The 24,906-nt window shown below is 31.0% G+C and overlaps 4 protein-coding genes across 4 annotated transcripts in view; 2 read left to right on the top strand and 2 right to left on the bottom strand.

Annotated features, from left to right (window-relative positions):
- LOC111634611 (acidic leucine-rich nuclear phosphoprotein 32-related protein 2-like) overlaps positions 1-7,889 on the bottom strand; it is a 30,172-nt gene extending 22,283 nt beyond the window's left edge. The window contains exon 1 of the mRNA XM_023379433.1: positions 7,747-7,889. Coding sequence (XP_023235201.1) covers positions 7,747-7,863 — 117 coding nt within the window. The 5' untranslated portion in view covers positions 7,864-7,889. The remainder of the gene's footprint in view (positions 1-7,746) is intronic.
- On the bottom strand, positions 7,868-10,544 carry LOC111634609 (GA-binding protein subunit beta-2-like). The gene has a single exon (XM_023379431.1). The coding sequence runs from the start codon at positions 10,470-10,472 to the stop codon at positions 8,448-8,450; it is 2,025 nt and encodes a 674-aa protein (XP_023235199.1). The 5' UTR covers positions 10,473-10,544; the 3' UTR covers positions 7,868-8,447.
- A 2,323-nt stretch (positions 10,545-12,867) lies between these two features.
- On the top strand, positions 12,868-22,041 carry LOC111634610 (phosphatidylserine synthase 1-like). The gene is made up of 2 exons (XM_023379432.1): positions 12,868-12,996; positions 19,310-22,041. Exon 2 carries the CDS (start codon positions 19,652-19,654, stop codon positions 21,041-21,043), a length of 1,392 nt encoding a protein of 463 aa, XP_023235200.1. The 5' UTR covers positions 12,868-12,996; positions 19,310-19,651; the 3' UTR covers positions 21,044-22,041.
- On the top strand, positions 14,082-14,634 carry LOC111634608 (ankyrin repeat domain-containing protein 7-like). Its single transcript, XM_023379429.1, has one exon. It carries the CDS (start codon positions 14,152-14,154, stop codon positions 14,632-14,634), a length of 483 nt encoding a protein of 160 aa, XP_023235197.1. The 5' UTR covers positions 14,082-14,151.
- Positions 22,042-24,906: the final 2,865 nt, after the last annotated feature.

Raw genomic sequence — 24,906 nt, 5'->3', positions numbered from 1 at the left:
ATTATAATTTATTATTAGGTTTACAATAATTAAATTATGAATGAATATTCATTATCTATGATAAAATAGGATAATTTATTCCATATAATTTTTCTTTCAGTTTTATTTTCTTCTATTAATACGTAATTAGAAATTAATTTGAAATGTTTATTGACAATTTTGTTTGATTTTTTCAACTTTTCTCTTGCATACTAAATTAAAGATGGCCTGGGGAAAGAAGTATGCCTCCTTGCTAAACTTTTCGTTAACAGTTCATAGTTTTTTTTAATAAGAGCAATCTTTATGTTAATCACGGAATCATCTAGATCATAATACGATATACCAATACAGACACATAAAGTTCTGAAGATTGAACCCAGAGCAGAATTCCAGTTCCGGAGGTTTAAATCCGCCTCAACCTTTTCTACTATGAACTGTGACGGCCGGATGGCTGAGCGGTCAAGACGCTCTGGGAGACCCGGAATCAAATCCGGACTGGTCGAGAAATCTCCAGGAATTTTTCGGGGGTGGTCCATTCAGATATTTCCTACTAACCGATCGCCCCATTGTGGGCCTGGCCGAACCCATAATGGGCCTGTTAAAGGAAGCGCTCTTAGTGCCCATAGAGAGGAAAGAGTTATTCTCTAAATGACGACCGGATGATCGAGTGTATTTTTGTATTTTGTGTATTTTTGAATGATTTAAATTATTATTAAGCCCTGGATAGGATTAAATGTTTTATGAGGAAAGGTTACAGATAAAAATTTTCTATACTAAATTTTCTAACTTTTAAATTTTATATCTTCATAATTAGGTAACTAGAACGTAATTAAAATAGAAAATTTATAATAAAGAATAAAAATTATACATTTATGGAAATTAAATGTTCTATAAACCCATTCCCGATTAACAATTAAAAAGCTACACGATGCTAAATTATAATAACCAATATTTCAATTTTTATAATATATTTCTCCAATAAATTGGCAGATTAATCTACTTTAATATATTAAATTTATATATATATAATCAAAACCCGTAAGAATAATAATATAAAATAGATGTTAATCGATTATTAAAAATTATTCCTTTGCAATCACTCACCATTTTGTTTCTTTGGAACAAGGCAATCTCACAACTAACGCCCTCTCTCTTCTAACAAAATTAAAATATTGCGGTATTTCCTAACGACCTAAGAGATATTTCCGTAGAACTTCGTAATTTAAAATTTTGCTGTAAATAAAATCTATAAAATAAATCTTAATTTTAAATATCTAAAAAGTCATAATATAAAATAAATTTGTATAATTAATCAATTTTTTAACTTATGTAATTTAGTACGATACGCCAAATACTGTCGATCTCTTATTGATCGACAGCATTTGGTGTAGTTTAACGTACTATATACAGTATAAAAGTTATAATAATTCGCTAATGTGAATAATCTAAAATAAAATTCACTTTATGTATTATTACATTTTATAACCTTATTTTATATTGTTTGTCTATAATTTCAATTAAAATTAAATTTAAAAAAATTAATTGAAAATCAATCATATGGTTCGTGATCTTTTCATTTTTAATAGACTGGTTTTTTTAACTCTTTTTGCCCTGTAGGCACTAAGAGGGCCTCTTTTAGCAAGCCCATGATGAATTCGGCCAGGCCCACAATAAGGCGGCCGGGTATGAAGGACGGGCCCCGACATATTCGGACAGACCACCCTAGAAAAATTTCTGGAAATTTTTCGACCCGTCCGGATTTGATTCTAGGTTCCCCAGAAATGGTAAGCTGCCACTTTAACCGCTCGGCCATCCGGCCAATAAATAGACAGTGGTATTCCCCTCCGCAAACCACTTACATGTCGCGTTGCTGTAACCAAATAAACCAATGAATAGGAATAAGTCAGATTCTAGTTACTAAAAACAAAACATAAGTATTTTCAGTAAGCTCTTTTTTTTCATGGGCATTTTGATGTTTTGAAAATCCGTCCTCATTATATATCAGCCTTCCCGATTATATTCTCTGAAATTTAATCAGTTTCTGAATATTCTACAGTAGAATATGAAAAAAATTATAAGTTTTGATATGTTTTAAAATACATTTTATGAGTAAGCAGTAAATAGAAGAAAGGACAATGCAGTAAAGGATTCTCTTGTTATTACGAGAAATCCAGATCTGAATTCGAACCAAACTAACAGGTATTTTGGTTAAACAGAACATAATCTTTCCCATCCTTTATCCGTGTTGATTAAGTCCATTGAGATTAGTTATGCTCGTAATGTATAAAACTGAAATGTTGCTTATAATATGTAAAAGGGCTTTTTAATCGTACCCATCATGAGTTCAGCCGTATCCATAATCGGACAGCAAGGTAGTAAGGGCCGAAGCCCATGTATCCAGAACAGCTCGTCACGCAAAATCCATGGAGTTGTAACCGAGATTCGATCCCGGGTCCACCAGAGCGGTAGGCTGATGCCTTAACTGCCTCGATCATCCATCAATAATCGATTAACATCTATTTTATATTGTTATTCTTACGCGTTTTGATTATATATATATAAATTTAATATATTAAAGTAGATTAATCTGCCAATTTATTGGAGAAATATATTATAAAAATTGAAATATTGGTTATTATAATTTAGCATCGTGTAGCTTTTTAATTGTTAATCGGGAATGGGTTTATAGAACATTTAATTTCCATAAATGTATAATTTTTATTCTTTATTATAAATTTTCTATTTTAATTACGTTCTAGTTACCTAATTATGAAGATATAAAATTTAAAAGTTAGAAAATTTAGTATAGAAAATTTTTATCTGTAACCTTTCCTCATAAAACATTTAATCCTATCCAGGGCTTAATAATAATTTAAATCATTCAAAAATACACAAAATACAATTTTTTCTTAAGTAGAAAATTTGAATTACATTAAAAAAGTTATTTTATCTGTTAACTAAATTTATAACTTTATACTTTTATTAATCATTAATTTCTCTAAAATTTCTTTTTCTTTTACAAGGATAAATTAACTCTTCTATTATTTCTTACATTAACTTTAATTAATAATAGAGAATTTTTACGTTTAAAATTGGATATCAAACTTATAAGAAATGTATATGTAATGATAATTTTTATTTGGTATTTGAGTTATGAATAATTATGCAAATATACTTGATGTCAGTTTCTGAGATTTTAATTTGTGATAGAAATATAAAATTGTATTGTAGAAGTGGAATGTAATGAAAATAATGTCAATTAAAATATAACACTTTACGTTGCAGTATTCATAAAATATAAGTTACTTTTCATTATGTTTTTGAAGTCAGCATTTCAGTTTAATTTAAGTTACTTCATGCTCAAAACTTTTGTGAAAAATCATATCCAAAATTATTTGCTAATGGAAATCAATATTTATATGAAATTAAACTAAAATGACTTACTAGGACGGAGACGTAAAAATTGGAAAAATTTTAGATATTTTAGCATTACCATCAAATTTTCCCATAAAATAGTTTTTCATTCACATCTCTTAGGTTCTGGTTTTAGACAAAGCTGTTTTACCTCTTATTAACTCTTGATTACTAAGGTATCATGCAGATGATGATACTAAATCATAATGTGGTTTATTTAATTATAATGCTATATTATGATTACAGACTGAAAATAACACTGACTTTGTTGCATTCTGTTAGTTCAGACTTGTGCATGATAACATACATGATTTTTTTCTCTGGTACTCCTTACATATGTACAATGTCTGCAAAAACTTTGTTATACTTTGCTGCTTTGATGGACAGAATATACAAATTTTTCAGTTTTCTTTCTGTTCAGCTTTTGAGAAGTCTGGATGGCATTTATATTCAGAATGTTTCCAATTGTAATTCTCAACTTCTCAGCCAAGGTCTCATGAACAGTTTTTAATCATTCTTCACATATTTCCTTCTTGATAAGAGTTTTTTTTAAGTGTTATGAGAATACAATACATATCCATTCACAACAATATAAAATAGATGTTAATCGATTATTGATGGATGATCGAGGCAGTTAAGGCATCAGCCTACCGCTCTGGTGGACCCGGGATCGANTATATCACAATTAATTGTCTTATACAGAATCAATTCAGTCTCAATATAGTAATAAGACCACACCCGAATCTCTATAGAAGAATCGATAAACCACATTCATCTTCGATTAAATAATGTGCAACATGTCTGCTCCGGCCACGACATCTCCAACAAGTCATAAAACTCAACTAAACTAAAAACATTTTTTAAAATAACCTTTCATTGTATTATAAATGTAGCTGATTTTGGACGACGAATGTATTGCTATTGATTCTTGTCTATACGTTACAATTGACCCAGTGTTTTAATAATAATTAGGCTAGATAAATCTCACTTTCATTACATTCATTTTTGATGAACAGGATTGATATTGTGATATTTGAGTAGTAGATATTTGAATAAGTGATATTTTAGAAGGATTGATATTTCAAAATAAAAAGACCGTGCACACGAGGAATTGAAGTTTAATCCCCCATTTGGCAATTCAAACACAACTATGTTAATAATACAGTATACTGTGTGTAACTTTTGTATCTGCTTCGTTCCTCCTTAGTATACTGTATTTTGTTTAATTTTACACTATAGTTTTTCAGAACATTGTTTATATATATTTGTGTTGTTTAAAACCCCATCCTTATAAAATTTTGCGCAAGGACATGAAAAATACAATTTTTTCCAACAGCATTCCAAGTACTGTACTTGACTAATAAATAAAGCAATCTATTACACAATGTATATAACGCTAACATGTAAAGGGTTCGCACAGTTACGTATCACAAGTTTCAGAAAGCGGAAATGGTAATGAAGTTGCTATACTTTTCTTTTTCATACAGAAAAATTGGACCAAACTAGAAATAGTCACAAATTATAAAAACTTGATCCTCCGAGCTAATGGCGCGACGTTCGACAAAGTTATGGCCATCGATAGGGGTTCAGAAGATAAAATTAATTCACCTGGAGTTTAACACCTGTCTAGAATAGACAACCCGACGGTTCGTCTGGCATGGCAAACCCTGTTGCTTCATGCTCCCAAAATAATAAACATTTCTCGACTATAAACCGCGGAATATTTCTGGACTTGGCAACACTTTTTTTCGGGAGTATTTTTCTCTAACTGACTAAGTAACTGGCAAACAAATGTTGGCAGGAGGAAACAATAATGAATCACACTATATCGACCCGATTCATCACCGCATCAATAGGAGTGGGAGCGTGGCGAGCGCGCGGCCTCTCTTCAACAAGACTCGACGAGCAGACAAAGAACAGACGTGCAGGAAGAATCGACGGCACATATTTAGTAAACAAACGTCTGCACAGTGGCATTACCTACGTCTACCCGAAAAACCTACCTAGATATAACGCGCTGTTACCATGGCAACGCGAGAAGGGGAAAGATGGGAGGGCGACAGGGTGCGCGACGCTCGAGCTATATACACGTACACCGACCCTCTTCGCGGGTCACTTCGGGTAGTCTGCAATGGACCAATAGTAGAAGCTGATACAATCGTCAGACGAATCTACTCTCTCTCTACCGCCCGCTCTACCAATCGGCTTCCTTCCTTTTCCGTAGATGTTGTACAAGGTGACTGCGAAGGTCACATTTGTGCGATCTCCGACACCCTTAAGAGACGACGCTACTTACATAAAAGTTCGAACTTTTCACTATTTTGAAAATTAAATACGTCTCGGCATTGACACAGCGCGCGCAATTGGATGATCGTCTAGACTAGGGAGGAGAGGGAGTAAAAATCGATTTATAAGGGTCGGTCAATCCACTACGCGCTTCTGTTGAGAGTCTATCCCTCCCCGAATCTCCGTCCCGGATTGCTGACCTCCCTTCTTTTATCATCATAAAACATTATATTGGAGATGGGGAACTGGCGGCACGTCTCGTATTATCGGATAAAAACGATCTTTTTTTTTATCGTGTTAAGGTGGAGTAGTGTCATCTACTTCCTTCCCTTTCGAATTTTAATCTGGTGAAGGAAACACTCAACTGTTGATTCGAACAACGACAGACCCCCGCAAAGTAAAAGTAATAGGAGAACATGTTCGAAGAAAAACTTAAAAAATAAACAGCGTGGGTTCAAATTGTAAACTATTTGAGAGGTTTTCTATCCCCTCTTAAGTACTCTGGATTTTTACTTCTATGGAAGAGGAATATAGAATTATGTTCAAAGGGAGAAAAATAAATGCAATTGAAAAAAGTCCAGACTATCCCTTCAGATAGGGGTTCGTATAAAAAGTCGTACTGATAAATCTTGCTCACACAAAGAGCTGGTAGTGAGGGGAGTTCAAAGACATCGCCCGTAAAACAACAAGCGTGGTCAATGGAGGTTCAACTGCAATAAAAATAGTTAAATTCCATGATTAAAATTAATTCAAATACCGAACTTTTTGATTATGTAAGTAATAAAATTGCTTAATTTGAAGTAAAAAAAGTAAAGAAAAAACTAGGTGAGTTCAGAACGTCCCTCTACATCGATTTTTGAACATAAAAGCATTTCCCGATTTATTACTCTCCACTCAGATATTTACGAATAAACAAAACGGAAAAAACACGCTCTTCGCGGGATTAAATTTTCTGAAGACAAGAAAAGAGAATACATCATCATTTCTATTCCCTCCAATAGTGGAAAGTAGGGATGGGAGGGAGGAGCCGGATGGGGAAAAAAGGAGTGATGGAAGAGGGGATCAAACGGCCACCCAAAAACGGGGATAACAATGGGAAACGGTCAGAAAGGGAGGGAAAAACAGGAACACGATTCGTACTATTCTGGGTCAATGAATGATATTGGACAGACGCGGGCCACTTAGAAACAACATAAATTTTTCTATTTAAATAATAGGAAGAGATCGTGTTTATGTCTTTTTATATATAAAATGTGTGTACGTATCTATTACATAAAAAATTCTTTTCGGTCACGGTTAGTTTGTCGTCTTTCTCCAGACCTAATTAACTTCTATAATCGAGGTCGTTAACCTCTCACCTTATTAAAAAAGTGCTAACGATTTAAATCTTTCAAGTGTCTCAACGCGTGAAAAAAAAATTTCCAATTTTACACGTGCAAGGGAGAGAATAGAGCTAACTCCATGCGCGATTAACTCCGATGTAGGGAAAAATCATCCATTTATAAAATAACAAATAAATAAAAATTTCCCAACATAACCTTGATATACAGCCAACTTATTATAATACGAAAAAATACCATAGGAAATCAAAAAGAGGACGGAAGTTGTTGATAAAAAATGGCGCGACATCAAAAACTTGACTTTGACGAGAGGGTAAAAACCCTAAGAATCGAGCGTAAGACGATGGAAAAAAAATCGAGGGGAAAATTCCCGAAACTCGAACCCGATCCGGGTTATAAAACAAGTTATAGAGACGTCCTTGAATGATATAATTATCGCGCTTTATCGTATAACTATTCTTTAATTATGCTTTCCCTTCGATTATAAAGAAAAAAATTAATATATTTTTTTAAAGTTCAAATAACAATGTCAGCGACATTTTCCGCGAGGGGGTGACATAAAGGGGGCACGAAAGGTTTAAGTTGGAAGTTAAGGGCAAGAGTGGAGCGCGTGGGTGAGAGTTAACACAAGGAAAACGGCTAAAATAGCGCGTTTTTGGGGAGTATGGTCGTCGGAGAGCATGGCCGGCTACCTCTCCATCCCCCATTGACATCCGCGCCAACTCACCTCTGATGCTGGTCTTTTATGCGGTGTTGTGTCTTTAATGTCAGCTTTTTCTTTATCACCAACGCTTTCGTCTGTTCGCTTCGTAGTTACGTCCACTTGTTTTTCTGTAGAACTCATTTCTATCGACTATCGACTTGCCGACTAACAGATGAACTTAAACAACCACTCTCCGTTCTTTGTTCAAATTCGGAAAAATGGCGCGTGTTCTAGTCGGCGATGTTGCTTACACTTTATGCTATTTTCGCTTCTTCCGACCTAAATCTTCGATAATACTTCACATAATCAGTTATAATGTATTAGTATGTCTCACTTGCATGCAATTAATGCTTCTTAATTAATTTCGTTTGTAGGATATTGACCTTGCGAGTGGGTTAGAGGATATGGCGCCATTTTTTAATTTATGTGGAAGAGAGACTAGATCTCGTCACACCTCTCTCTCGATTGTTTCTTTCGGTGTTTTTGTTACATGCGGTTTAAATTAGAATCGATTACACTATCTTTTACCAAACTAATAAATAATGTCAGAATTTTCTTCTACTTCTACAGTTTATTTAAACTTATAAGGATTCATGCTGGAGAAAATTTAACGTACAAAATACAGAAAATTATGTTTGATATTAAAAAAGGAAGTTATCAAAACCAACAATACCTAATTTCAAATTTTAATTAAAATTAAATATACAGAATTACGTTTTAAAGATTCAAAAATCACTCTCAGTATCCACAGTCTTTTTACATTCTTCAGATTTAGTTTTGGATTTTAGATAATAAAAAAAATTCTTTTTGTTAATGCGTTCGTGTGGTCCGGAAATTTTTAAATTTTCCGACATATTTTCTGTGTTCTTAACTGAGTGAGTTTCGTTACTCACATCTACCATACTCTCCACATCGTTTCGATAGCCTTTAAATTTCTTATTTTGTATGTCTTCTCTAAGATCGGCAATAACTTGATTACTTTGCAAATGTTCTTTTTCGAATTCAGATTCAGTATGTTGAAGAGATAATCTCAAATTATTAACACTTTGGTATAAATTGTAGTTATCAGATCTCAAATGTTCTATTTTGTCTCGAAGAATTTTTTCTGTATTGCAATGGAAACGTGACTGTTCTTCCACAGTTTTCTGGATCTGACTAATTTGTCTTTTTATTTGATTATACTTTCCATTAAGTTCTTGTAGTTCTTGTTGTTCTAAGGCAATTTCTTTTTCTGCGCTAGATCTGCGTCGAATTTCTTGTTTGAACTTCTTATCCAAAGAATCTTTCTCGCTTGCTAGCATTTGAAGTTTATTTTCAAATCTTTTTATATTATCTTCTAGAGATCTTTGATTAAATTTTATATCTCTATCAAGAAGTTTAATTTGTTTTTCAGAATTTTGCCTTTCGTTATTTATTGATGATAATTTTTTCTCCCATTCATCTTCTTCTTTTATTCTGTTCTTCACTTCTGTTTTTAATATATTAATTTGTGTTCTTAAGTAATTATTGTCTGAATTAATACTTGACTTTTCAATTTTTATTTCATCGAGTTCTTGTTCAATGTTATTAATCCGTAAAACTAATTCTTCTTCGCAGTCTTTCAATTTTTCGTTAAATTTACTTAAATTTTCATAAGCTTCTTTTTCTTCAGTTAATTTTTTCTGAATTGCATCTATTTCCATTTGTGTTTCTTGAATGGATGCTCGAACTGTTTTATATTCGTCTTGCATAGAACGAATAGAGTTTTTTAGCATTTGAAGACGCTTTTCAATCTCATCTTTCTCTGTTTGTTCTCTAGACAAATTTATTTGAAGAACCTGTATCTTACGTTTATATTTATCCTCTAATGTTTGTATTTGCCTTAATGCGTCGCGTATTGGGCCTAAGCGATTTGAAAGACCTGTTATTTCGTCCGTCATTCCCGATATTTCATTAGCATTATCTTCAAATACAGAATCTATAGACGATGCATTTTCATCAGTTTTTGGCATTGCCGAATTCAATTTTGTCACTTCTTTAAATTCTAATAGTTTGATATCGTTTTCTGCAGAAGATCCTGAATATTCTTCATAAACAGATGATAAATTTTTATTTTTTTCAAAATTAGATTTACTATAATCTATAGTACCTTCTTCCTGTTGTTGGCAATTATCATCAATTATGTTGTTCAACGTTCCAGAATCTTCTTTCTTATCCATTTCGAGAAAATTATCTAATATAGTGTTCTTAGTTTCCTTACTTGATAATTGTTCTTTAATATCCTCCATATTGAAGGATTCCGCTAATGATAATGGTGTTTGTCCCTGATAATTAGCAAAATTTGTATTTTCCATGTTTCTAATTAAAAGAAACGCTAAATTAGCATTACGACTTTTAATTGCGGAATGAAGAACAGTATCACCCAAATTATCTGCAATATATAAATCGGTTCCAGCTTCGATTAATCGTCTTGCAACTTCAAAATGCCCTTGTTCTACTGCTTTAAATATTGGATGATGATTTTCGTGATCCATTGCATTCACATCAGCTCCATTCCTGAGAAGAATATCAACAATATCGAAGAAGCCTTGTGTGGTTGCTAAATGAAGAGGTGTTCTACCGTCTTTATCTTTCACGTTGATATTTTTACTTTTGCTAATGCATCGCTTTAAACCTTTCACATCTCCCACCCAGCATGCAATATGAATTGGTGTAAGATCATTTTCCATATCTATCCAATGTTCAACATTGTTAATATCATTTTCATCCATTTTAATATAAATTAATCAATTAATCTAAGAATTTTGCCAAGTTATTCAATACTTTTTAATTATTAAAAAAAAATTATAATTTATTATTAGGTTTACAATAATTAAATTATGAATGAATATTCATTATCTATGATAAAATAGGATAATTTATTCCATATAATTTTTCTTTCAGTTTTATTTTCTTCTATTAATACGTAATTAGAAATTAATTTGAAATGTTTATTGACAATTTTGTTTGATTTTTTCAACTTTTCTCTTGCATACTAAATTAAAGATGGCCTGGGGAAAGAAGTATGCCTCCTTGCTAAACTTTTCGTTAACAGTTCATAGTTTTTTTTAATAAGAGCAATCTTTATGTTAATCACGGAATCATCTAGATCATAATACGATATACCAATACAGACACATAAAGTTCTGAAGATTGAACCCAGAGCAGAATTCCAGTTCCGGAGGTTTAAATCCGCCTCAACCTTTTCTACTATGAACTGTGACGGCCGGATGGCTGAGCGGTCAAGACGCTCTGGGAGACCCGGAATCAAATCCGGACTGGTCGAGAAATCTCCAGGAATTTTTCGGGGGTGGTCCATTCAGATATTTCCTACTAACCGATCGCCCCATTGTGGGCCTGGCCGAACCCATAATGGGCCTGTTAAAGGAAGCGCTCTTAGTGCCCATAGAGAGGAAAGAGTTATTCTCTAAATGACGACCGGATGATCGAGTGTATTTTTGTATTTTGTGTATTTTTGAATGATTTAAATTATTATTAAGCCCTGGATAGGATTAAATGTTTTATGAGGAAAGGTTACAGATAAAAATTTTCTATACTAAATTTTCTAACTTTTAAATTTTATATCTTCATAATTAGGTAACTAGAACGTAATTAAAATAGAAAATTTATAATAAAGAATAAAAATTATACATTTATGGAAATTAAATGTTCTATAAACCCATTCCCGATTAACAATTAAAAAGCTACACGATGCTAAATTATAATAACCAATATTTCAATTTTTATAATATATTTCTCCAATAAATTGGCAGATTAATCTACTTTAATATATTAAATTTATATATATATAATCAAAACGCGTAAGAATAACAATATAAAATAGATGTTAATCGATTATTGATGGATGATCGAGGCAGTTAAGGCATCAGCCTACCGCTCTGGTGGACCCGGGATCGAATCTCGGTTACAACTCCATGGATTTTGCGTGACGAGCTGTTCTGGATACATGGGCTTCGGCCCTTACTACCTTGCTGTCCGATTATGGATACGGCTGAACTCATGATGGGTACGATTAAAAAGCCCTTTTACATATTATAAGCAACATTTCAGTTTTATACATTACGAGCATAACTAATCTCAATGGACTTAATCAACACGGATAAAGGATGGGAAAGATTATGTTCTGTTTAACCAAAATACCTGTTAGTTTGGTTCGAATTCAGATCTGGATTTCTCGTAATAACAAGAGAATCCTTTACTGCATTGTCCTTTCTTCTATTTACTGCTTACTCATAAAATGTATTTTAAAACATATCAAAACTTATAATTTTTTTCATATTCTACTGTAGAATATTCAGAAACTGATTAAATTTCAGAGAATATAATCGGGAAGGCTGATATATAATGAGGACGGATTTTCAAAACATCAAAATGCCCATGAAAAAAAAGAGCTTACTGAAAATACTTATGTTTTGTTTTTAGTAACTAGAATCTGACTTATTCCTATTCATTGGTTTATTTGGTTACAGCAACGCGACATGTAAGTGGTTTGCGGAGGGGAATACCACTGTCTATTTATTGGCCGGATGGCCGAGCGGTTAAAGTGGCAGCTTACCATTTCTGGGGAACCTAGAATCAAATCCGGACGGGTCGAAAAATTTCCAGAAATTTTTCTAGGGTGGTCTGTCCGAATATGTCGGGGCCCGTCCTTCATACCCGGCCGCCTTATTGTGGGCCTGGCCGAATTCATCATGGGCTTGCTAAAAGAGGCCCTCTTAGTGCCTACAGGGCAAAAAGAGTTAAAAAAACCAGTCTATTAAAAATGAAAAGATCACGAACCATATGATTGATTTTCAATTAATTTTTTTAAATTTAATTTTAATTGAAATTATAGACAAACAATATAAAATAAGGTTATAAAATGTAATAATACATAAAGTGAATTTTATTTTAGATTATTCACATTAGCGAATTATTATAACTTTTATACTGTATATAGTACGTTAAACTACACCAAATGCTGTCGATCAATAAGAGATCGACAGTATTTGGCGTATCGTACTAAATTACATAAGTTAAAAAATTGATTAATTATACAAATTTATTTTATATTATGACTTTTTAGATATTTAAAATTAAGATTTATTTTATAGATTTTATTTACAGCAAAATTTTAAATTACGAAGTTCTACGGAAATATCTCTTAGGTCGTTAGGAAATACCGCAATATTTTAATTTTGTTAGAAGAGAGAGGGCGTTAGTTGTGAGATTGCCTTGTTCCAAAGAAACAAAATGGTGAGTGATTGCAAAGGAATAATTTTTAATAATCGATTAACATCTATTTTATATTATTATTCTTACGGGTTTTGATTATATATATATAAATTTAATATATTAAAGTAGATTAATCTGCCAATTTATTGGAGAAATATATTATAAAAATTGAAATATTGGTTATTATAATTTAGCATCGTGTAGCTTTTTAATTGTTAATCGGGAATGGGTTTATAGAACATTTAATTTCCATAAATGTATAATTTTTATTCTTTATTATAAATTTTCTATTTTAATTACGTTCTAGTTACCTAATTATGAAGATATAAAATTTAAAAGTTAGAAAATTTAGTATAGAAAATTTTTATCTGTAACCTTTCCTCATAAAACATTTAATCCTATCCAGGGCTTAATAATAATTTAAATCATTCAAAAATACACAAAATACAAAAATACACTCGATCATCCGGTCGTCATTTAGAGAATAACTCTTTCCTCTCTATGGGCACTAAGAGCGCTTCCTTTAACAGGCCCATTATGGGTTCGGCCAGGCCCACAATGGGGCGATCGGTTAGTAGGAAATATCTGAATGGACCACCCCCGAAAAATTCCTGGAGATTTCTCGACCAGTCCGGATTTGATTCCGGGTCTCCCAGAGCGTCTTGACCGCTCAGCCATCCGGCCGTCACAGTTCATAGTAGAAAAGGTTGAGGCGGATTTAAACCTCCGGAACTGGAATTCTGCTCTGGGTTCAATCTTCAGAACTTTATGTGTCTGTATTGGTATATCGTATTATGATCTAGATGATTCCGTGATTAACATAAAGATTGCTCTTATTAAAAAAAACTATGAACTGTTAACGAAAAGTTTAGCAAGGAGGCATACTTCTTTCCCCAGGCCATCTTTAATTTAGTATGCAAGAGAAAAGTTGAAAAAATCAAACAAAATTGTCAATAAACATTTCAAATTAATTTCTAATTACGTATTAATAGAAGAAAATAAAACTGAAAGAAAAATTATATGGAATAAATTATCCTATTTTATCATAGATAATGAATATTCATTCATAATTTAATTATTGTAAACCTAATAATAAATTATAATTTTTTTTTAATAATTAAAAAGTATTGAATAACTTGGCAAAATTCTTAGATTAATTGATTAATTTATATTAAAATGGATGAAAATGATATTAACAATGTTGAACATTGGATAGATATGGAAAATGATCTTACACCAATTCATATTGCATGCTGGGTGGGAGATGTGAAAGGTTTAAAGCGATGCATTAGCAAAAGTAAAAATATCAACGTGAAAGATAAAGACGGTAGAACACCTCTTCATTTAGCAACCACACAAGGCTTCTTCGATATTGTTGATATTCTTCTCAGGAATGGAGCTGATGTGAATGCAATGGATCACGAAAATCATCATCCAATATTTAAAGCAGTAGAACAAGGGCATTTTGAAGTTGCAAGACGATTAATCGAAGCTGGAACCGATTTATATATTGCAGATAATTTGGGTGATACTGTTCTTCATTCCGCAATTAAAAGTCGTAATGCTAATTTAGCGTTTCTTTTAATTAGAAACATGGAAAATACAAATTTTGCTAATTATCAGGGACAAACACCATTATCATTAGCGGAATCCTNGTGATTGTACCTTACGAACCATCCCTTCATCGAATTTTTAGTAAAATCGCTAAGGAAGTGAATGTGCGCTTAACATATAAGAGAAAGCAGAATATTTTCCGACTTTTATCTAATGCTAAGGACAAGTCCGATGACAAAAAAGCGCCGGGGGTGTACCGTATACCTTTGAATGACGAACGTTTCAATCGTCGGATAACATACATTGGATCCACATACAGATCCCTGGAGGCTAGGATACGGGACCACAAATATGATGTGTCGAAGCAGAAGTATAATACGGCTCTAGCACGGTATGCTACCGAGCCCGGGGTTTCCCCATGTTGGGATGAGGCTACTCTTTTACATAGGGCCTTTGACCGACACGACTTACGCTCGTTGGAGGCTATTGAGATTTATAGAGAAACCATAAAGGGAAGCTGCATTAACTCCGATTATATTCCGATTCCACAATCGTGGAAATATTATTTACATTGCCACAAGGCACAACAATAATCGGAAGTTTAATTATTTTTAATCTTTCTGCTATGTATAAGAAATCAGAGCGTTTACATCACGCTAATTTTCACAACTATTTAATAATATTTAATGTATAGCAGTGTTTACATAGCGCTAATTTTCACAACTCTACAATAATAATTTATGTATAGCGTTATTTTAAAATAATTTTTTGTCTTGTAAGCGTAACGATTTTTATATCTTACGCATCGTTTAAATATTTAAAAGTTCGGAACACAGCTGTATTCGATTATTAAAATCCTTCAAAAGATAGAACTGTTTTTTAATGTTTCATCCTGAAGAGGGCCTCTAAAAGACGGCTGAAAACGTTAGAATATTAAAATCTTTTGACTGCTGGAAGTAGTATTGAGGTGTTAAGTGTTGTGTGTAGTATATCTTTCCAGTTTACGTGTGTTAATTTTTTGTCTGATATCCATTCACTCTTTGTATCTTGTTGAGCATCCATTCACTGGTATCTTGTTGAGCATCCATAAAAACATGTGGAGGCCATCTTTAGATTTTCCTGCTGCATGACATGTTTGACTAAATACTTTAATGGTGCCATTTGTTGAGTTGTGAAACTTAATTATTTCGGGCTTGTTTGATTCTTGTCAATTTTTGATATATGTAAATCTTGAATAATTCAAAGTTGCAATTATTTTATTCCTTGAATTTCGAACTAATGAGGATTTCCTGTACTATAAAAATATTTCAAGATTGAAAAAGTTATTTTTTTCTGTGATGATTGAAACTTTTTAAAAAAAACTTTTTGATCTTTAGTTAAACATTGATTAGTTTGATTTTACATAATGCAGATTCTTTGGCATATTGTAATGTCATAGAAAAATAAAAACACTAAAATTATTTATACCTATAAATTAATTTTTAATAAACATGCAGTTGAGAATGTACATCAAAAGTAAAAATTATGGAATAATTCTTTTTGTTACATTACAAGACATTTCCTTTGTTTTAGAAAATAAATTGGTATTCTCTCATGCTGTATCTTGCTTAATGTGTGTAATATGAACTAGTACAACTATGCTTATTGAAATTAAATTTTACCAATTTTCCATTAATGGGATACCTAAAATTAATGAATTACTATAACCAAACAGAAAAAATTATATTAACAAACAATTATTTATTGTAACATCGTCACAACACTTGCCTAATTTTAAAAATATAAGCTCTCCATCTCAAAATAGTGGCTTGCCTCTATACATCATATGTTTCCTTTAACAATAGTCATGCCGGTCATCTATCTAATACCTTTCAGAAGTCATGTTATTTCAATTTTGAATTGAAGTAACATGACTTCTGGTTTGCATTGGAAGTTCATATATAGTTAATCGGGTCTCCTGTCCCTAATGTTTCCATATCTGGTCTCGTCTTTCATCTATCTAACTCTGCTCTCGAGATTAGGGATAGACAGACGGACAGACAGTGGGAATTTACAGGTCTACAATTTTCTCAAATTGCAGCCCAATAAGTTTGTAGCTATATTCTAAACATTTTATATCTAATAAGCACTATATCTTTAATATATATAATTTTGAAAATAAAGGCAAGTAAATAATTTTACAGTAGAGCATCGTTTATTCGAAAGTTGGTTATCCGAAAGAATTCCAGTCGCCAAATTTAAATTTTCGCCACTGCTGTGGCGCTGCAATCTTTGGCTATGTCTTGGGCTACTCAAATATTTTACGTTTTTGATACTAAATTAACTTCTGAAGTATAATTTTTTATTGTTTTTATATTTTTCAATATATTTATGTTTGTACAAAATAAAGAAATAATTTTTAACAATACAATAGCCATGATTATTATTTTAAAAAGTTTACGTTAGGCTTAACATCGACGAAAATTCAACGTGAAGCGACATGCGACGGAGAAAAATTTCAACATGGGATAGGTTAATATATTTTTTTGTACATAGTCGGTTATCCGAAAAATAAGTTATCCAAACAACCCCAGTCCCCAATTGATTCGGATAAACGACGCTCTACTGTACTAAATTAAATGCGTAATAATTGATTAAATAAATGATTAAAAAAAGTTTTCATTGCCAAGATTGATTCATATGTACAGTATTATGAATAAATTTTTTCACAATATAATAAGATAGTTGGATTAATATTTGATTAATGAGATATATAGTTTATTGGTGAGCCAAAATTCTTTTCAAGCTCTTGAGTATTCTGGTCTACAGATATTTTGTCAGACTTTAATGAATATTCTTGGGAATTGGCATTATTTCCTATGAACAAAGAGTTTGGTATTGAGTATAATTAAACTAGCCTAATAGTAATTATACTTTATTATTAATCTAGTTTAAAAAATAATAATTAAAAATGTTGTTTTAGATCTGATTATACAGATAAATATAAGGAATTATTTGTTAGCATCAGTGAAATAGAATAACCTTTCAAATGAGTATTTAATATTTTGATCTGGTTTACTTTGTTTATGTATTTTGCATAATTTTTATATATATTAATCATTAGTCATGATATTTTGTAGTAGTGCACTTAACAGTTCCAAGTTATCAGATGATTAACTTTTAAATATTTATGTTTAAAATAACTTTAATTTCACAAACTTATTTTTAATAAATAAATTCTTAGTCATAAACAGTTCATAGAAAAAGGAAATTTTAAATTACGTTGGATTTTACATGCTCTGGCACAAATATGTTAAGAGTGATTTGCATAGCAAGCTTAGTGATACATGTTAGCCTTATTCAAAATTTAATTTTTTTTTAAATTGTGGAAATAATGGGCACAGAAGGACTCTGATTTAACAATGAATTATTGATATTAAAATTTTAAAAAAATTATAATAAATTAGACATTTTTGCACTGCATTTAATTTCTGTTGCTGGATTTATGTGCTCTGTTTTTGAGGTAGAACTTTCAAGACTTGTTTTCAAATTCCCAAAAAAATTGTTTTTTGCAGAAAAGGCTACATTTTTTCACTATTGTTTTAAAATCCCTTATGTCATTTATTGTTGTATTGGTCTTTATTTTCTCTCACCTGGAAAAAAAGTGTTGCTTAATAGAAAAGTGTAAGATTTTATCACAGACAATTGCTATAGTATGCACATATATTTCAGTTTTAAATGCATATAAATTTGGCTTAGTTGTTAGTCTTAATCACTACTTGTGATTTAAATGTTAAACATTAATTATTCACAGTATAGTAGTTTAAATTGGTAGTATAAAAACCATCAGGCAAATAACTCTGGGTGAGTTAATTTTAATAGTAACAATTTAGATTTATTAATCTAATAATTTAGTTATACAACTTTTACATTAAAAGGACATTTAGAAACAAGAGTTGATAAAATCAAAATATTCACTAGTCTTATTATAGTCTTAATAATAATCTTATTTACTTTCTCATTTAAAGTTGTAATCAGTAAAGGCAAGTTCCAAAGTGATTGAAATAAGTTGATTCTGTTGTACTGTGACTTTTGTCATCTTATGCTGTGTCTTCTGCTACATAACTTTGTAAATTGAATATAAGTAAAATTTGTTATCCTATTAGGCATTGACTGTAAGAAATTAGTCATTTTAAGATGCCTATTTAAATAATAGAAATTTTACACGTTCTAACATAGCATATTCTCGACTTAGCAAACATTCATATAATCCAACTTTGTCAATTTGTTATACATTGGAATTATAACAATAATAATATGCCTTTTTTTCAAGTAATTTTTCAAAATGTTTTTATGTATTACATTAATCAGGAAGCTTACTATATTGAAAATTTTCAAATTAACATATTTTTAGTTTCAATTCATTAATACAGTTTTTATTTATTAGAGGAATATCAGTCTTATTTGATTTTGACTGTCCTGGATAGGGTTAAAGATCTGATTTTATGATTTTCTTGGTTTTTTTTTTTTTTTTTTTTTTTTTTTTTTTTTTTTTTTTTTTGTTAAATTTTGATTTTGAAAAATGCAGTTTTCTAATCATGATATATTTCTCTAAATAATATTTCTCAATCTTTGTTTTGCAGATTCCTTTGAATGTTGACATTTGATGTTGCCATTTTTTAGGAATCAGCTATCATAGTTTGAGACATATTTTAGTGTAATACATTAATATAAAAAAAAAAAACAAAATTTTAATTTCTGAATGGCCACCATTTTGTTTCTAATAATTACTAATCCATAGGTACACAACATAGAAATGATCCTGCATGTTAAGACTTTGGACAAAGATTTATTCATCATTTCAAGAAAAAAGTTATCAACTGTTTTATGCTAGAATATACTTTCATGTTCTGTTTTAAAAATATGGACATTTCAATTACAAGTGCAATTTCATGTTTATCTTCAGTGACACTAAATTTGTAGACTGTTTACATAAGTCATATAAATTTGAGTATTTAAATTTTCTGCTGCAGTTGAGGTTGTTAATATTTTCAAGAATAAGACTTCAAAAAAACTCAAAGATCATTCTAAGTGTTAAAATACAATATATAACTGATCATATTGTCCATTTTTAAAGTTTAACATGGCTCAAAGAGGCAGAAGTTGTACTCCTGATGCTGATGCATTTGATCATTTCTATGATATAAATGAGAGACCAGTAGATCAAATATCTTTGGAATTTTTCTATAAACCTCATACTATTACTTTATTGTTGGTATCCATTATTGCTTTGCTCTATTCAGCATTTACAAGAACTGATGAAACAACATTAGAAGAGAATATATGGAGTGGAATTTGCTGTGTAATTTTCTTCTTTTTAGTTATCAGTGTTCTTGTATTTCCAAATGGACCTTTCACACGACCACATCCAGCAATATGGAGAATTGTATTTGGAATCAGTGTACTCTATCTCATGGCTCTACTCTTCTTACTTTTCCAAAATTATCACACAGTAAAGTCAATAATGTATTGGTTTTATCCTGATCTGATTGCTTTCAAAATTGATACTGAAAAAGAATATGGTGTTAACTGTTCTGATATTACATTAGAAAAGCTTTGGAATCATGTTGATGTATTTGCATGTGGTCATTTCTTTGGATGGACTATGAAAGCAGTGTTAGTTAGACATTATGGAATATGTTGGACTATTAGTGTTATGTGGGAAATAACTGAGGTAGCATTTGCTCACTTGTTGCCAAACTTTATTGAGTGCTGGTGGGATGCTTTGCTTCTGGATGTACTTCTATGCAATGGTTTGGGTATTTGTTTTGGCATGTTTATATGTAAGAAACTGGAGATGAGGACCTACAATTGGGAGAGCATTAAAAATATACAAACAACTACAGGAAAGATTAGAAGAGCTGTGTTGCAATTTACACCTGAGAGCTGGACTCATGTCAGATGGTTGGATCCAAAATGTACTTACATGAGATTTTTGGCAGTTAGTGAACTTGTCATTTTTTGGCAAATTACTGAGTTAAATACATTTTTCCTTAAACATATTTTTGAAATTCCTCCAGATCATTCATTAAGTATAGGAAGATTAGGGCTTATTGGTATTATTGTAGCTCCAACATTGAGGCAATATTATAGTTATGTAACTGATCCAAGATGCAAGAGAGTTGGTACTCAGTGTTGGGTGTTTGGAGCCATAATGATGACAGAAGCCAGTATTTGCATTAAATTTGGTGCAGAATTATTTGCACAGACTCAAATACAAAATATTCTTGTCTGGTTATTAATACAATTCATATTAAGTGTATTCTGTGTTTATTTCTGTGTACTGTATGGTAAATATCAACAAAAGTGGTGTTCATCAAGTTTAGATATAAATCTGAGCAGTGCTACTAATGCCACAAATATTCCAGAAGATATATTTGAATCACCAAATAATTCCAATGAATTTTTGATGAAAAGTTCTAAACAAGAAGTAATAGCTAGGAAGCGAAAATCTAAACTAGTCAATGGTTATTAATAGCTAAAGATTTTTAAATACAGAAATACAAAAATTTATTTAAGAATATTAAAATGTTATGCAAAAGATTTGACACAGACGAAATGCAAATCTGTATTTATTTTCTCTGTTCCTGTTATGAAATATCTTAGAAAAAAATGAATTTATAATTTACTTAAATTTAATATGCTAAAATCTGATTGATCTTAATATTTTTCATGGTCTTATTAAAACATAAAATGAAGATGTTGAAGTTTTACTATTATAGAATTGCAAGCTGATTAAATTAGACAATTCATTTCATCATATGAAAAATTGTTGATAATCATTACAGTTGTGGCTTCCATTTAAAAATAATCTTAAGCCTGTCTAAACAATGTTATCAAGTATTCTCTTGGAGAAGTAAAACAAAATTAAAAAAAGGCACATAAAAGCTTTGACAATTCTTTATTTAGTATGTTTGTTCTTTGCATGTAGAAATAGATTTTATATATATAAAAATTTTATAGTATAAATGAAACTATTGTTATTAATGTATATTTTGTAATATTTCACAATGTAATTATAGATAGATGTCACTACTGTATATTTAGCTAATATTGCCATAACTTTTTGCCAACTTGTAGATTAATGTTATATATATACTATAAAAATATATTACTGTCAGTTGTCATTTATAACACATTGCTTTGTATTAAAAATATAAAAGAAAACTGTATGTGAAAATTCTTGATTCATAAATGATGAATTATTAAACATTGCTTTCATTTTGTAATTTGTTGTTAAAATTTAATCACAGATAATTTCCTTAAAAATAAAATTGGATTATTTAGAAACTATCAACAAGTATTTTTCTTAATTTGTTGCAGTTTTTAAAGTTTGTAGACACTGATATTAGAAAAGATGTAATATATTAGTGTGTATAGAGTTGAGTGGAATAATTGTAAATGTTGATTTCACACTACCAGTCAACCCCCCCTATAACACTGTTGATAATTCCGTGTTACATGAATTCCATGTTGTACGAATCACTTAGATTTTACAAATACGTGAGCCGTTCACAGCCTGGCACACGTATTTGTAAAATCTAAGTGACTCGTACAACATTGGAATTCATATAAAACAAAATTATCAAAAGTGTTATAGGGGGTCAACTGTATTTACAATTTTTTGCAACTTAAGAAAGTACTGCTGATCATTTCCTTTTTAATAGCTTTGTTACCATACTAATACTAATCACACTCATATATGCAATTATTCCTACCAGGCTATATTAGAGATGATAAGATAAATGTAAAATTATCAAACATTTCTATCACGGTACTTACATTTACTCTGTGATGGGTAGTTATAATTCCCCAGTTTTTGTGCTTAGGACATTCTATACATCTGAGGTAGGAGAAATTGTAAATGAACATGAATCTGAGATGTGCAATGATCAAAATTGGACAATGTTATTTCACTAAACAGATGAAATGCATTGATATTCATTAGAATATGCTCAAATGAAATACAGTAGAGCATCAATTATCCGAATGCCAATCAACCGAAATCTCAACTAACCGAAAGCTTTCCAGTCAGCAAATTTAAATTTCTGCTAGTGCTGTGGTGCTGCAATCTTTGGCTATGTCTTGGGCTACTCCAATATTATTTTTGTTGGTGTGTGTTTTAGCTGGCAGCACTAGCGTGACCATGAGAGGGTACTTACGGATATGTCAGGATTTGAACAAATTTCAACATGGGATAGGTTAATATTTTTTCATACATAATCGGTTATCCAAAAAATCAATTTTCTGAACAACCCCGGTCCCCAATTGATTCGGATAATCGATGCTCTACTGTAATTTGATACAAAACTTTATTTTAGCCTATAAAAATTAGATTAACAATGAAAAGACAGAAGTGACTGTGTACTTTTTAATAAAATGCTATTTATCATGTAGATGTGTCCTTTGAGAGTAAGTAAAGCCATTTGCACAAATAGGCTATACACAAGAGAAAACTTTAAAGAAAATGTGTAATTAATAAGTAGTTCTCCCGAAAAGCTTGTGGCTAACAATGCTGCGGTTTTTGAATTTGTTTGATTCTCCTTTTGATTTTTTCTTCTTTATTTAAAATTCAATGTGTTATTCCCTTGTTTTCATTCTGTATACAGTATTTCTTTGTCTTTCTGACCAGAACCTGAGTTGTGAATTATTAAAGTACATTGTGAAAATGCAATTATTATTGTTTAACAATCCTAATAAATTAAAAATATATATACAGGTAACCCCTGTATAACACAGGAGTTACGTTCCAAAAAATTGCAGTGTTATGCGAATTCCATGTTATACGAAACAAAAAACTAGTGCGAAAAGGGAGGTTAGGCTCCAAAAATTAAAAAAACATGTTAAATCCTTATTTAAATCGGATTTATTATTCATTTTTTCATAGGTAAAATATTTATTATTTAAGAGGATTATTCATTCTATATGATGATCTCAGCATGAGCATCATCAACTGGTAAGTTTGTGGGTGCATTCGTTAATAGCGGTCGCTCTGCTTCAGGAGTGTGCTGCTGTTTGTAGGCATTTAGGAACAACGGTGAAAGAAAGATGGCGGCGCCCACACTATCGATAGTATCATGTGGAGGAATCTATAATTCTAAAATGAGCTTTTAGAGGCAAAAGAAGGGTCACAATTGTAAAATTTAACCATTAAATGGATTATTTGTTGAAAGAGCATTCAAAGTAGCCATGAAAACAATTAGAATGCTCGTGCGGAGTTACACAGAGGTATAAAAGAACGCACCCTTTATTACATTTTATGTTGTATGAGGGTTTACCCAATTCCCAAACCGTGTTAGAGTGAACCCATGCTATAGAAGTGCTGTGTTATACAAGGGTTACCTGTATATATATATTATTTATTTATCAGGAAATTGATTTCATAGTAATGTTCAGCATATGAAGATCAGCATTATGAAAGTGTTTTCTTAGATTTTAAACCAAAAAGTATTTATAAATAGTTATAAGCATATTAGAAAACAAATTGAGAAATTGAAATTAAAGATTCTAATATCTTGTATAAGAACTGCTACTTGAGAAAGATGATCTGTATAATGTACAAACCAGATTTTTGTTATCTGAAATTTTTCATTCTTTGGATGTTGGGATTAAAAGTGCTGATTCTTGGGAACAAAGATAAGTAAACTGGTTTAACACTGGTCTTTGTTATAATCAACATTTTGGATTTTTGTCTTAGCAAGACTTCTCTATAATCTATGCATAACTTGTTATATTTTGTTGAGTCATACAAATATGTTGGTGATACTTTTAATGTATAAATTATTTTATGAAAAATAATGGAAAAAAACAAATTATATAATTACATTTTTTATAAATATTTAACATTCAGAAATGAATGCTTACTTTTTTACTTTCTGCTCAGTGGGCACTAAGATGACCTTTTTAATGGATTCAGCCACGAATACAATGCTTGCAATCATTTAAGATATCCTGAACAGATCAACTTTGAAAAATTTCTGAGGTTCTTTGCCAGATTGTAATCTTGAATCTTTCAGAGTGGCACACTGAGTCCTGACATCTTTATTGCATTGGCAACCAGCTGTTAACATATGACTAGTCTAAGTTCTATAAACTGGTTTGTAGCAATGTCTTAAATGAAAACTTCCTAATTGAAATTAAGGGCAAAATCTCACTTTTAAAGCATCCTATACAGTTATGGTAAAATGCAAAACAAGCAATGCTGTCCTTATCATTTCTAAAAGTCCAATGTATTCTACAAGATGAATTTGCTAGGCCTTTTAGTTCTTATCATAAAAATGAATTAAATTCATAAAAAAATTTTAAAGTTTTTAGAACATAAAAAGTATTGTAGTTGAT

Source organism: Centruroides sculpturatus, unplaced genomic scaffold (assembly GCF_000671375.1).
Source record: "Centruroides sculpturatus isolate CEXI.00-Female unplaced genomic scaffold, Cexi_2.0 scaffold884, whole genome shotgun sequence".
Taxonomy (NCBI): Eukaryota; Metazoa; Arthropoda; class Arachnida; order Scorpiones; family Buthidae; genus Centruroides; species Centruroides sculpturatus.
Note: the sequence above shows the minus strand (reverse complement) of the source record. Positions and strands in the feature narration are given on the sequence as shown.